The 13,826-nt window shown below is 36.6% G+C and overlaps 1 protein-coding gene across 2 annotated transcripts in view; it reads left to right on the plus strand.

The window, feature by feature from the left end:
* MMS22L (MMS22 like, DNA repair protein) overlaps positions 1–13,826 on the plus strand; it is a 125,029-nt gene that overhangs the window by 25,585 nt on the left and 85,618 nt on the right. For both annotated transcript variants that reach the window (XM_027551364.1, XM_027551363.1), the window contains exons 11-12: positions 5,042–5,104; positions 12,650–12,769. In XM_027551364.1, coding sequence (XP_027407165.1) covers positions 5,042–5,104; positions 12,650–12,769 — 183 coding nt within the window. The remainder of the gene's footprint in view (positions 1–5,041; positions 5,105–12,649; positions 12,770–13,826) is intronic.

Genomic DNA, 13,826 nt, shown 5'->3' on the forward strand with positions numbered 1-13,826 from the left:
TTTGTCAATAAGTTCATTTGTATCATTTTTTTTTAGATTCCACATGTAAGTGATATATTTGTCTTTCTCTGACTTATTTCACTTAGTATGATCTCTAGGTCCATCTGTGTTGCTGGAAATGGCATTATTTCGTTCTTTTTTAAGGCTGAGTAATTCTGCTCTGTGTGTATGTAGACACACACAACATCTTCTTTATCCAGTCATCTGTAGATGGACATTTGGGTTGCTTCCATGTCTTGGCTATTATAAATAGTGCTACTATGAACATTGGGGTATGTGTATTTTTTTGAATTAGTTTTTGTCTTTTCTGGTATATGCTCAGGAGTGGGATTGCTGGATCATATGGTAACTGTTATTTTTACTTTTATAAAGACTGAAGACTCCTTACTGTTCTCCATAGCGACCATACCAATTTACATTCCCACCAACAGTATAGGAGGATTCTCTCTTCTCGACACCCTCTCCACCATTAATTATTTGTAGACTTTTTGATAAAGGCTGTTCTGACTCATGTGAGGTGATACCTGATTATAGTTTTGATTTGTATTTCTCTAATAATTCGTAATATTGAGCATCTTTTCGTGTGACGGTTGGCCATCTGTTTGTCTTCTCTAGAGAAATGTCTGTATAGGTCATCTGCCCAGTTTTTGATTGAGTGTTTGGTTTTTTGATATTGAGCTATGTGAGTTGTTTGTATATTTTGGAAATGAATCTCTTGTTAGTTACATCATTTGCAAATATTTTCTCCCATTCTGTTACTTTGCTGTACAATAGCTTTTAAGTTTAACTAGCTCTCATTTGTGTATTTTTGTTTTTGTTTCCATTACTATAGGAGATGGATCCAAAAAAACATTGCTGTGATTTATGTCAGAGTGTTCCTGTATTTTATGGTATCTGGTCTTCCATGTAGGTCTTTATTCCGTTTTGAATTTATGTTAGTATATGGTGTTAAGAGAATGTTCTCAGTTCATTCTTTTATATGCAGCTGCCCAGTTTCCCCAGCACTGGTTGTTGAACAGGCTGTTTTCTCCATTGTATATTCTTTTGTCATAGATGAGATGACCAGAAGTGTGGGGGTTTATTTCTGGACTTTATCCTATTCCATTGATCTATATTTCTGTTTTTGTGCCAGTACCACATTTTTAAAAAATTATTTATATAGGTCTCTAATATAATCTGGAGTCAGGGCACATGATTTCTCTAATTCCATTCTTTTTTCTCAAGATTGTTTTGGCTATTCGGGGTCTTTTGTGTTTCCATACAAATAAAATTTTTTTGGTTCTTGTTCTGTAAACAGTGACATGAGTAATTTGATAGGGATCGCATGAGTAATTTGATAGGTAATCTGTAGATTGCTATGGGTAGTAGAGTCATTTTGACAATGTTGATTTCTTCCAGTTAAAAGTGATGAGAGTAGGCATCCTTGCCTTGCTCCTAATGAGTGTTACCTCTTACAATTTTAATCACCTATTTTAAAAGCAAATATAGTTTAAAGAGAATAATTACTTTGGGACATTACAGGGATCATCAGTACAATCAGTCTGGCTAGCTTGTTCTTGTCTTTGAAACTTTTGGAATAGTGATTAGATAAAGGTGTGAAATACATCCTTAAAATGAGCATTGCTTCAGGTTACCTAGTTGGCTGGACGTGGAGACTCAGTTCAGTTCAGTCGCTCTTGTGTCCAACTCTTTGTGACCCCCTGGACTGCAGCAGACCAGGCTTCCCTGTCCATTACCAACTCCCAGAACTTGCTTAAACTCATGGCCATTGAGTCATTTATGCCATCAAGCCATTAAATCCTCTGTTGCCCCCTTTTTCTCCTGTCCTCAATCTTTCCTAGCATCCTGGGTCTTTTCCAGTGAGTCAGCTCTTTGCATCAGGTGGCCAAAGTATTGGAGCTTCAATTTCAGCATCAGTCCTTCCAATGAGTATTCAGGGTTGATTTCCTTTAGGATTGACTGGTTTGATCTCCTTGTTGTCCAAGGGACTCCCCGTTATTCTTCTCCAGCACCACAATTTGAAAGCATCAGTTCTTGGGCGCTCAGCCTTCTTTATGATCCAACACTCACATCCATATATGACTACTGGAAAAAACATAGCATTGACTGTACAGACCTTTGTTTGCAAAGTGATGTCTCTGCTTTTTAATATACTGGCTAGGTTTGTCATAGCATTTCTTCCAAGGAGCAAACGTCTTTTAATTTTGTGACTGCAGTTACCATCCACAGTGATTTTGGAGCCTAAGAAAATCAAGTCTGTCACTTTCCATTGTTTCCCCATCTATTTGCCATGAAGTGATGGGACTGGGTGCCATGGTTTTAATTTTTTGAAACGAAACTAAACTGTTAGCATCAATGTGTGATGGTATGCAGGGGAATTTTGAGCATTAACTTGCTAGTATGTGAAATGAGCACAACCGTACAGTAGTTTGAATATTTGGCACTGATTTCTTTGAGTTTGGAATGAAAACTGACCTTTTCCAGTCCTGTGGCCATTGCTGAGTTTTCCAAATTTGCTGGCATATTGCTTGTAGTACTTTAACAGCATCATCTTTTAGGATTTGAAATAGCTCAGCTGGAATTCAGTCACCCTCACTAGCTTTGTAGTAATGCTTCCTAAGGCACACTTGACTGCATACTCCAGGATGTCTGGCTCTAGGTGAGTGACTACACCATCGTAGTTATCTGGGTCGTTAATACTTTTTTGTACAGTTCTTGTATGTATTCTTGCCACCTCTTCTTAATCTCTTCTGTTAGGTCCTCGCTGTTCTGTCCTTTGTTGTACCCATCTTTGCATGAAATGTTCTTTTGGTATCCAGTTTTCTTGATGAGATCTCCTGACTTTGCCATTCTGTTGTTTTGCTCTATTTCTTTGCATTGTTCACTTAGAGCTCTTATCTTTTCTTGCTATTCTTTGGAACTCTGTATCTTTCCTTTTCTCCTTTGCCTTTCACTTCTCTTCTCGTCTCAGCTATTTGTGAAACGTCTTCCGAAAACCAGTTTGCCTCTTTGCATTTCTTTTTGTTTGGGATGGTTTTGGTCACCCCCTCCTGTACAGTGTTACAAACCTCCATCCATAGTTCTTGAGGCACTCTATTGGCAATGCCTTGAATCTATTTGTCACTTCCACTGTATAATCGTAAGGGATTTGATTTAGGTCATACCTGAATGGTCTGGTGGTTTTCCCTACTTTCTTCAATTTAAGTCTTGATTTTGCAATAAGGAGCTCATGATCTAAACCACAGTTAGCTCCAGGTCTTGTTTTTGCTGACTGTATAGAGCTTCTCTGTTTTCACCTGCAAAGAATATATAATCAGTCTGATTTCAGAATTGACCATCTGATGATGTCCATGTAGTTCTCTTTGGTCCAGGGCAAATTCTGTACTACATGTTTTTTCCTGATAAATATTTTGCATGTACTTTATTTACATAAATATATTTGAGAAAACCAATAATTCCTTTCTAAAAACTACATCATTGTACAATACTAGTTATCTACTGATGTGGAACAACATTTTGCTCCTTAAAAGAATGAACATCTCACACAGTTCTTGAGGGTCTGACATCCAGTAGAAGCCTAGGTGGGTTGTTCTGGCTCAGAATCTCGTTGAGTTTGTAATCAAGCTGTCCCCTGGGACCTCAGTCTCTAGGGCTGGAGGGTTTACTTCTCTTCTCGCTAACCTTGACAGAAGGCCTTAATTACCCATCATGTAAGCCTCTTTGGTACTGTTCTTAGCATAACTTTTCCCAGTAGTCAGTGAGAGAGATTGTCATTAAGACAGAATCTTCAATGTCCTTTAATCTTGGGAGTGACATACTTTCAGTACTATTAGTGCTGGTATTCTTCTATTAACTCTGGTTAATAGACCAACTCTGGTACAGTGTGGGAGGGGATTGAATAAGGGCATGAATTCCCAGAAGCAGAGATCACTAGGGGCTGTCTTAGAGCTGGCTACCATAGTCACTAAGCACCTTTATTAAGGAAATACTTGTTCAGTAATTTCTTGTAGTTAGCATCCATCTTATATGAGCATTATCCAGCCACTTAAAATCTGAATGTGCTTTAACTTTTTATTGGTCACTGGAGTTCATCCTTATGAACAGCATGGATGCTATGATAGGGATAGGAGGGTGTGAGGAAACTCTTTGCCTTTATTCTTTAAGGCCTGTGGCTTAGCTTTCTGAGGTCTCAGGCTTGCTTTTGTACCTTTTGTTCTTCCCTTGTTTGAAACTAGCTGTGATTTGCATCTTTGTGAATGTACTTTCTTTGCTTCTGGTTTTGACCAGTATCCACATATCCAAATCTTTAGGAACTGAATATCAAGTGAACTAGCATGCGTGCTCAGTCGTGTCCAGCTCTTTGCGACCCCGTGGGCTATAACCTACCAGGCTCCTCTGTCCGTGAGATTCTCCAGGCAAGAATACTGGTGTGGGTTGCCATTTCATCCTTCAGGGGGTCTTCCTGACCTGGAGATCAAATCTGGTTTTTCTGCACTGCAGGCAGATTCTTTACCACTGACCCACCTGGGAATCAAGTGAACCAGGCATCCTGTGAAAAGTTCCTCTAGGTTTTTCCTTGGGAAAAGTAGAGTTGTTCTTATTGCTTAGCCTTTGTGATGTTGGCTTTTTGAGTCGTTTTTATCTTTCTTCTTTATTGTAGAGGCTTCTGGATAGTTCAGGTTGCCTGGTAAGTGACCACTGGCTAAATGAGGTACCAAGTGTGTAAAAGTTGTTTTACGATAATTTTTTTAGTTACTTGTTTACTAGAGTAGACCATTTTGAGGCCGTTAGCATAAAACAAAGGTAAAAATCTCTACTGAGTAAAGTACAGAATAAGGAAGATACTTGGTGGTGTAAAAGACTCTAAAATATACTTAGAGGTTTTTTTTTTTTTTCCTATTAGATAATAATTGACAGCAAAAGTTTACTATTTGTTAAAACGTTTATAATTTTATAGAAGTACCACTTTAATAAAACAACTCCTGATAATTGGAGTATTTATAGAGCAATAATTTTAATGCAGTATTTTCTCCCTTTCTAGAGACAAATGGAATCAAATTGGAATTTTGTAGAAGAACTGCTGAAAAAGTCCATCAGTGTTCAGGTACACATTTAAAGTGAGATGGTTTGTGGGCCTTGCTAAATTTTTATGTTACAGATTTTATTTTTAAGAACCAAGCAAACCGTTAAAATGATTTAAATAACAAACTTGGTTTACTTATTAGAAACCTGAGATAAGAATCATCATTCTTTGTTAATACAGGGTCTTTGTATCATAGTTTTTATTTTGAAGATTTTTATTTTAACACTGAGTTGCCAGTTAAAGGGCAAAGATAATTATCGTAGTTGGTGACTTTGACAAAATGTATTCAAAATAAGGAGCAGAAGCTTTAGAATCAGCCATTCCTTGACTGTATGATATCAAGTCTAGGAGACATGATGAGGGAGATAGTCAGTGGCATTGGAAATTCAGTTATATCCTCGTCACAGCAGGAAGGTGACTTGCCTTGCTGAGCAATTTGTCTTACAGGCTTGAATCATACTCTGACTGATAAGGTCCTAGTTTCTGAGCCCTCATTTCATAGCTTATCATTTTTCTTTCTGCACAACTGTTAATGCAGTGCTTCATGGCCCAGAGGTCAGATTTGACCTCCTTTTAAAATAGTTTTAAGTGTGCTCTTCATCACATCTTTAAACATATTGTATTATAGTTCTGTAAAGTTTTGTGGCATAAGTTGTTTATGTAAGATTTTAAAGGGAAATTTTAGTATTTTTTTTAGTTTGGGTAATAGACTCATTTTCTTTTAAGAAATGAGGATTGTTAAAAACCTGAAGAGGAATAAAAAATATAGTAGTATAAGACTGCTACACATACACACATACATTTATTTTTTACCCATATCTTTGAAAATTGTTTTAATGGCTTAAAATTTTGTTTTCCCTATTATCATTACTCTTATTTTTTTTAGGTAAAAATATAAGTACATTTAGTTACAAGATAAAACTTCTAGTTATGAACTAAGAATTCTAGATTAGAATGCCAAAGAACTCTGAATACAGCAGTTGCATCAGAAGCAAAAGAGCTGTAATCTCAACCATTGTAAAAATTGTTGTTTCTTTTTTTGTATCATTTTAATTGGCTTTCTCCTCTGTTCTTTTTGAGAACATACTGATTTTAGTAGCTCAAAGTTTCAGACATGTATTTTTTTTACTTCAAGAATGTGTGGAATCCCTAAAATTGGCCATTATTTACATCATCAGTCTTTTAATGGTATCTGCTAAAGTGGTTGTGAGGATACATCCCCAATTCTTTTAAGGAGGTAGACTGACATGTAGATTTACCTGGCTTGGGATTTCCCAAGATGTGGGACTTTTTGGTGATAAAACCAGGGAAGACCTTAGAAAACTGGGCCAAGTCAATCATCCTAGAAGCAAGGATAGTACAGCTAATCTAAGAAACTTTCTCTGTGAATTTAGGTCTAGCATAAAGTCAAAGAAATATCTTTCCTGTGAGAGAAGAGGTCATTGTAATATTTAGAAAAAAGCAGTCCATTCTCTCTAGTAATCTCAATTTTGTCTTGCCTTGATTGTATCAAATTAGGTTTTATAAGTAGTATAGGACTACTTGCTGGAGTTTTTGAAACCAATTTTGTGGGTTCAGTAGGTGGTCATAAAGAATAAATAATATGTTTGGATAGAGCTATCAGTTTGATTATCTGTTTTTCCCCATTGAGGTAAATTAAAATCTGAACATGCTTGTGTACTTTGACTTCATCTCCAACTGTGAAAGAAAGAGTCTGTTTGCAATATTTAAAAAAAAAAAAATGTTTTACATATACAGCAGTCTTCAAATAAAATTGGTGGACATTCCACTGTAGTTTTGATTAAGCAAATAACGTTCCAAATCTTTTTGTAGCCATAGAGAATCTTCCAGAAACAGACACTGAGCTTTGTTAGTAAAGAGAACATATATTGTTAAATTTTGCTTAAACTAAATAGTTAAGTATTTGCTCTAAAAACATTCTTCTGAGGTAATCCTGTGTAATATTTGTGAATGTTAACAGTAAACATTTGTTCTACCTTTACAACATCATTATTTTCATATGAAAAGGGACGTTTTTAGTTTTATGCCACTTTTTAAATAAAGCCTCATTATTTTCTGAGTTCACAACAATTGTCTTTCAAAGGGCATGAAGGGATGCAAGAAGAAATCCTAAGCAAGCCTAATATTTAAAAAATATTTTTATTTGTCAAATAATCCTGAGAGTCTTAAGGCTAAAAACAACTCAGAATATGACTAGTTCTGAATAATGTGGGTCAATCTTCTAATTACTAATCAGAATTACTGTGTTTTTGGACAGAGGGATTTTGACTGGGATATTGAAGTCTCTTTGTTTAGTCACTGAGTCATGTCGGCCTCTGTGACCCCATGGACTGTAGCCCGTCAGGCATCTCTGTCCATGGGATTTCCCAGGCAAGAATACTGGAGTGGGTTGCCTTTTCCTCTTCCAGGGGATCTTCCTGACCCAGGGATTGAACCCATGTCACCTGCATTGGCAGGCAGATTCTTTACCACTGAGTCACCAGGGAAGCTGCTAACTCTCTTTATCCAATCCTGATAAAATCCCATCAGACTGATAGTTACTATTTAGCTTCAACATAAGTTTTATTCTCCAGATGGTTTCTGATAGGCAAGTTAGTTATGCATAAAAAATGAACCCCCAGTTGTTATATTGCCATTTCTATAAAATAAGCTAAAAAATGTTTTTATTTTTAGTTCAGTAAAACAATTTGGTGCATGGAATATACCCAAATTTAATATGCCTGCATTTGATCTTTGAAAACAGAAGTTCTAGGAAGATATCCTTTTTGAAAGGACTGAGAGATCAGCAGCAGACACTGGAGTATTCTAGGATTGCTTTTTATATGAAATAGTTTATATGTACTCATTCAGCTGAGATGAGACACCCAGAGAGCCCACAGGATCTTGTGATAAATGTAGAAATTGAGTAGCGTGGGCTCTGGATTTGAGATAGGTAGGTTTGAATCTACATGGAAAAGAGCCCCACGTGCCTTCTGGTTTATTAAAAATCAGAGAGAGTGGATTTAGATAATGTTAATCAAAATTCTTTTCTTGGTTTAGGTAGAGTTTGGCTTCAACACTCAGAAAATTAAAATATATCCATTTAAGGTACAATAGTGTGAATGTGTTGCGTTTATTATATGATTGTCAAGACTCAATGTTTTAGCTAAAAAAAATTCAAAGCGACAGCTGTCACTGTGTGAGCACTGTCCATAGCACTAGATGTACATTTTCCACTCATGACAGTCTTGTGAAGTCCCATTTTAGACATTAGGAAAACTGGGACACAGAGTAAGCCTTGTCCAGGTTCACTCAGCTAGCTAGGAAGTGGTGGAGCTGGAATTTGAATCATCATATGTGTTTTTTAGTCATTCCAGAGTGAAGTCTCTCAGTCGTATCCAACTCTTTGCTACCCTATGGACTGTAGCCTACCAGGCTCCTTTGCCTATGGGATTTTCCAGGCAAGAATACTGGAGTAGGTTGCCATTTCCTTCTCCAGGGGATCTTCCCAACCCAGGGATCGAACCCAGGTCTCCCACATTGTAGGCAGATGCTTTACCATCTGAGCCATGAGGGAAGTCCTACGGAGGAAGTCATTCCAAACTCCCTCAAAACACTTGACCTTGTAAGATTCTTAATAAAACTCTGCTTTTTGTTGTTGTTTTAAAACTTTCTTTTTTGAAACTTCTTTGCTGTTATGTCTTTCATTAGTAATGTACTTTGATTTGTAAGATCTGTTTTGGTAATACTTGTGGAAAGCAACTATCTCAATTTTCCACTTTTTTAAATTTGTTTTTGTGATCTTCTCTCTCTCCAATAAGTCTATGATGAGAAAAATGTAAGGTAGGAAGAAATTAATATACTCAGGTGTTCTCAAACATTCTTCCTCACCATATTTCAGCTGTTTTTCCATTATGAATTTGAACTAAGATGTCTGTTGGCTCCTCTACTTCTAACTATTGTAAATTCTTATCTCTTTGGCTTTCTGAACTTGAAGATGGGCAAATCATTTAATTCAGCTGATGTGTGCCCACCCACACAATTTTTAATGGAAATTTTTAAGAAGCACTAAGGGAACATGGTTCTAAACAAAATGATGGATGAATATACAAAACATGAGCATGTGCTTTACAACAAATACAGTGATTAATTACAAAAAGGAACTTGCTTTTCAAGTCACACTCAACTGACTTACCCTGCCAGAACTGTGGAGAAAATGGTATTTTATAAGACATTTCTTTTCATTTTAATCTGTAGCCACTATCAAGAAAAGGATGGGAAATTTATCTCCTTTCCTTAACCAAAAAAAAAAAAAAAAGGGAGGAAAAATCCCCCAGGATACTGTATTTAATTTCTTCTTGATTGGTTGCAGTGGAAAGAGCATGGGCTTTGGTCTCACAAACTTTGATTCAAATCTTGTTCTGGTCACTAAGAGCAATCTTGATCAAATCTGGTGTCAATCAGATGTTTATTTTTTTTCCCTCATGTTTTTGGAAGGTGGTATAGTATATCTAACAAGTTTTGGAGTCATGAGTCCTAACTCCTTCCCATATGCACTTGGGTAAGCCATTTATAATTTCTGAACCTCAGCCCGTTTTTTTTTTTTTTTTTGGTAAAATGAGTGTAGTAAAACAGATGGTATGAGACATACATGAATAACATACGTAAAACATCATATGATATCAGACACATAGTTGGTATTTAACCTTTTGTTTTTCCCAAACTTTGTACATTTTTATGGTTTAAATACCTTTTTGTGAATTTTACATGTAAATGATTTTCAGACACCAAACAAAGCAACACAAAACTCTTCAAAACGAACCCACTTTTTTCATGTAATTCACTTTTTAATCTTGCAGTGTAATTAAATTAGTATGTTTTAATTCACATCAGTAGTGTGCCATGAGAATAAACCTACATCTAGTTTAATATTTTCATAATAAAATCAAAGAACGTTAGTGACCAACGAGGGTTCAATGAGTTTATTTATCAGAGGAACTAAATATCTTTCCCTAAACCATAGAGCCACTTGATGAGAAGAAACACTAGAACTCAGATCTGTTTTGTTGATAAAACATTTACGGAGTCTCTTTGGTAAAGCAGGCACTGTGCTAGGCCTGGGGAGCACTATCGCAGCCCTTAGGGAACTCATAGACTTGAAGGTAGATAGGAAGGTGAGAACTGTGTGTGAAGTGTCCATGAAGCTGTGTAACTTTGTACAGAAAGTGGTGATCCCCTTCTCTTTCTGAAATACTTCTCTCAGGGCCCATGATGCCTGGTTTCCTACCTACTTCATTGGGTTTTGCTTATAGGCCTCCTTTTTCTTGATACCTAAATTTTGGAATAGCAATAGGCTGTCAGTTCTGGGTTCTTTTCTGTTTTCTGTCCACAGTCTTTCCTAGATTGATCTTATCTAGGCCTTTAGCTCTAAAAACCATCAATATGAAGGTAATATCCAAATTTGTATCAGTAGCTCTGCCTTTTTCCTTGAGCTATAGACCCATAAATTGTCTGTGTAATATTTGTACTCGGTTGCCCTGTGCACTCTCACCTGTTCCTTCCCTGCTCTTTGCCACCATAAGAATTGAGTGGTTCCATCAATTCATTTTCTTAAGCCAAAACTTAAGAATTCCCCTGAATTGCTATCTTTCCTTCATACCTTAATATAAGTCATAAACAAATTCCATCAACATAACTCTAAAATTGTCTTCCTGTCTTAATCTTACAGTTTCACAGTTATCTCCTAGAATTTTAAGTTGGTGGGAGAAGGAAGTAGAAAAAAGGAGACATTTTAATCTTCCGTGATGAAATAACCACGCACCTTTGTTGAAAAGAGACAATACTGAATCCATTCAACAATTATTTACCTAAAGCATAATGTTTCCCAGGCACCGTCACATTTCCAGCATGTCTGCTTTGTACTTAACCTTTGTCTGCTTTTCTGTTACACTGGAAGTTCTCTTTCAGCTCTTCTAACTGATCTTACTCTGTTCTTATCTGCTATTGTCATCTTGCTTGATCCAGTGTAGCATTTTTGAAGCATTCATTTCATGTCACCCCTGTGTTTACAGTCCTCTAAAGGTTTCCCAACATAATTAAAATACAGTCCATATTTCTGATTGTGACGTGTAAAGCCTTAAATGAGATATGGTTCCTGACTATCTCTGACTTAATCCTATAAAACCAAGCTTACTGCTAATTCAGGAAGTTTCCATGTATTTTCTCTGCCATCAGTGCTTTACTTTCATTTCTGTATGTGGTTGGCTCTTTTCCATCCAATCATTTAACCCAAATTCCAGCCCATAAAAGCTCAGATGGTAAAGAATCTGCCTGCAATGCAAGAGACCAGAGTTCCATCCGTGGGTGGGGAGGATCCCCTGGAAGAGTAAGATGGCAGCCCACTTCAGTATTCTTGCCTGGAGAATCCCATGGACAGAGGAGCCTGGCAGGCTACAAGCCATGGGGTTGCAGAGAATCAGACATGACTGAGCAACTAACACTACTACTGCTAGCCCTCAAAAAGGCCTTTCAGTTCGTAGTGCCTGATAAAAAAAATGACCCACATCCTCTGTCAGTTACTCTACCACATTACTCTGCTTTTCTTTTGCTTTTTGCAGTGGTTATAACTGTTTACATTATGTAAACAGTTTGTATCCTTGTTTGTATCCTCTTTTTCCATTTTCCCCAAAGTGTAACTTCATTATGCCTGCTGCTACTGCTGCTAAGTCTCTTCAGTCGTGTCCGACTCTGTGTGACCCCATAGACGGCAGCCCACCAGGCTCCCCTGTCCCTGGGATTCTCCAGGCAAGACCACTGGACTGGGTTGCCATTTCCTTCTCCAATGCATGAAAGTGAAAAGTGAAAGTGAAGTCGCCGAGTCGTGTCCGACTCTTCGAGACCCCATGGACTGCAGCCCATCAGGCTCCTCCGTCCATGGGATGTTCCAGGCAAGAGTACTGGAGTGGGGTGCCATCGCCTTCCTTCTCCCTAGTACCTTAGAATACTGTCTGATACATAGTAAGCTTTGAATAACTGACTGGAATTCAGTGTTATGTCAGCTTTTAACAAACATGCATGTTATTTGATATGTAAGTTTAAAGTGTCACTTTTTTACTCTTACCTATTAAAACGTTCTAAAAGGTTAAAACATATGTACTCTGCCAACGGCTCTGGTTTTTAGAATAACTCCTATATTTCTATAAAGAATTACTTAGGTATGATTGAGTCTTCTGTATTTTTAGATAACTTATGCTACTTTCTGGTTAGGGTTTCTTTTCAGTCTCTGGGTTCGACACTATTCAGTTATTAAATACCTATTGCAGTTGTTAAATAATTGAGTTAAAAGTCAAACTGAGTTATGTAATTTCAATTATCATATTAACCTTCTCCAAAGCAAAGTTACATACCTTATGCTGATTCAGATCTTCTGGTCTGAAGATGAAAATGGGTATGACTTGGTAATATGTATTTATATTCTTTTCAGGAGCAGGTTATTCAACAGTGTCAAGTTATAATAATGTGTGTTGGTCATTATTTAGTTCCTCACAATTTCAGTTTATTTTTTAGGATGGTATACTAGAAGAGCAGTTACGAATGTATCTTCACTGTTGTTTGACCCTTTGTGATTTCTGGGAGCCAAACATTGCAATTGTCACCATTCTGTGGGAATATTATAGTAAGAACCTGGTGAGTAAATAGAGTATGAATTTGTTCCAGGAATTTGAAGAATTAGAACATGGTATTTGAGGAATGTTTTTAGGGTTTAATTATATATAATTACAGAGATTTCTTAAAATTAATTTTTCAAAGTAGATTAGAGTAGCTAAAAAATATCTTTATGTTTCACATTGTCTAAAGAGCATGGACATAGGGGACGGAGCATCTGACGTCCCTTTTCTCTTAAGGGTGAGATTAAGCAAAGGAACCAGAATTGTGCCAGAAAGGTATTTTTTAAAATCTTCATTTATAAATGTTTTCTAACAACTACTGATTGCTTGCAACACATTGAACAGTTAATGCTATCTTATAGAACTAGTCTTGGCATTTGAGTAGCTTCTAGGCTACTAGGCAGAAGCATACATATTGTAGAAAAAAAAGAAAAGAGTTACAATACTCTGGAATGCTAGAGGAAGGAGTATCTGACTTGTAGAAGACTTGATGAACTCATAATTTTTTAAATTGGCCTGGGGAATAAGTAGAATTTTCCAAGTACAGAAGAAAATGAGCATCCAAGCAAAAGGAATAGTGTTTTGGACAAGTGTATAGAGACATGAAAAAACATGATTTATGCCTACTATGTTAAATAGTTCTAAATGATGGGTCTGAGGTGACTGTGGAGAAATACGGGAGATGAAGAAAGTAGAAAAGTTAGTCCAGGGCTGGATTTTGAAGGGTTAAAGATAACATGCAGTTGAGTTATGATTTATCCAAGAGACATTGGAAAGCAAAAATGTGACACATTATGTATGTGTTTGAGAAAGTTTTTTTCTGAAAGTAGTATAAAGGAAGTGGGTACAGATGAGATAGTAGTCCAGTATGGTAGTATAAGTAAATAATGCAGCAAATGAGAACTAAAATAGGGACAGTGAATTTAAAAAGGGTAAATTTGGAAGAGAAAATTTTAAAAGTACATTTAAAAAATGGATTGTTACTTGTGTATGGAGAGAAGAGAAGATTTGGAATGTTTGGTTTTCTGAGTAAGTATATAGTGAAACCTTCAATCAAGACAGAAAAAGATATGGAG

Source organism: Bos indicus x Bos taurus, chromosome 9 (assembly GCF_003369695.1).
Source record: "Bos indicus x Bos taurus breed Angus x Brahman F1 hybrid chromosome 9, Bos_hybrid_MaternalHap_v2.0, whole genome shotgun sequence".
NCBI classification, from domain to species: domain Eukaryota; kingdom Metazoa; phylum Chordata; class Mammalia; order Artiodactyla; family Bovidae; genus Bos; species Bos indicus x Bos taurus.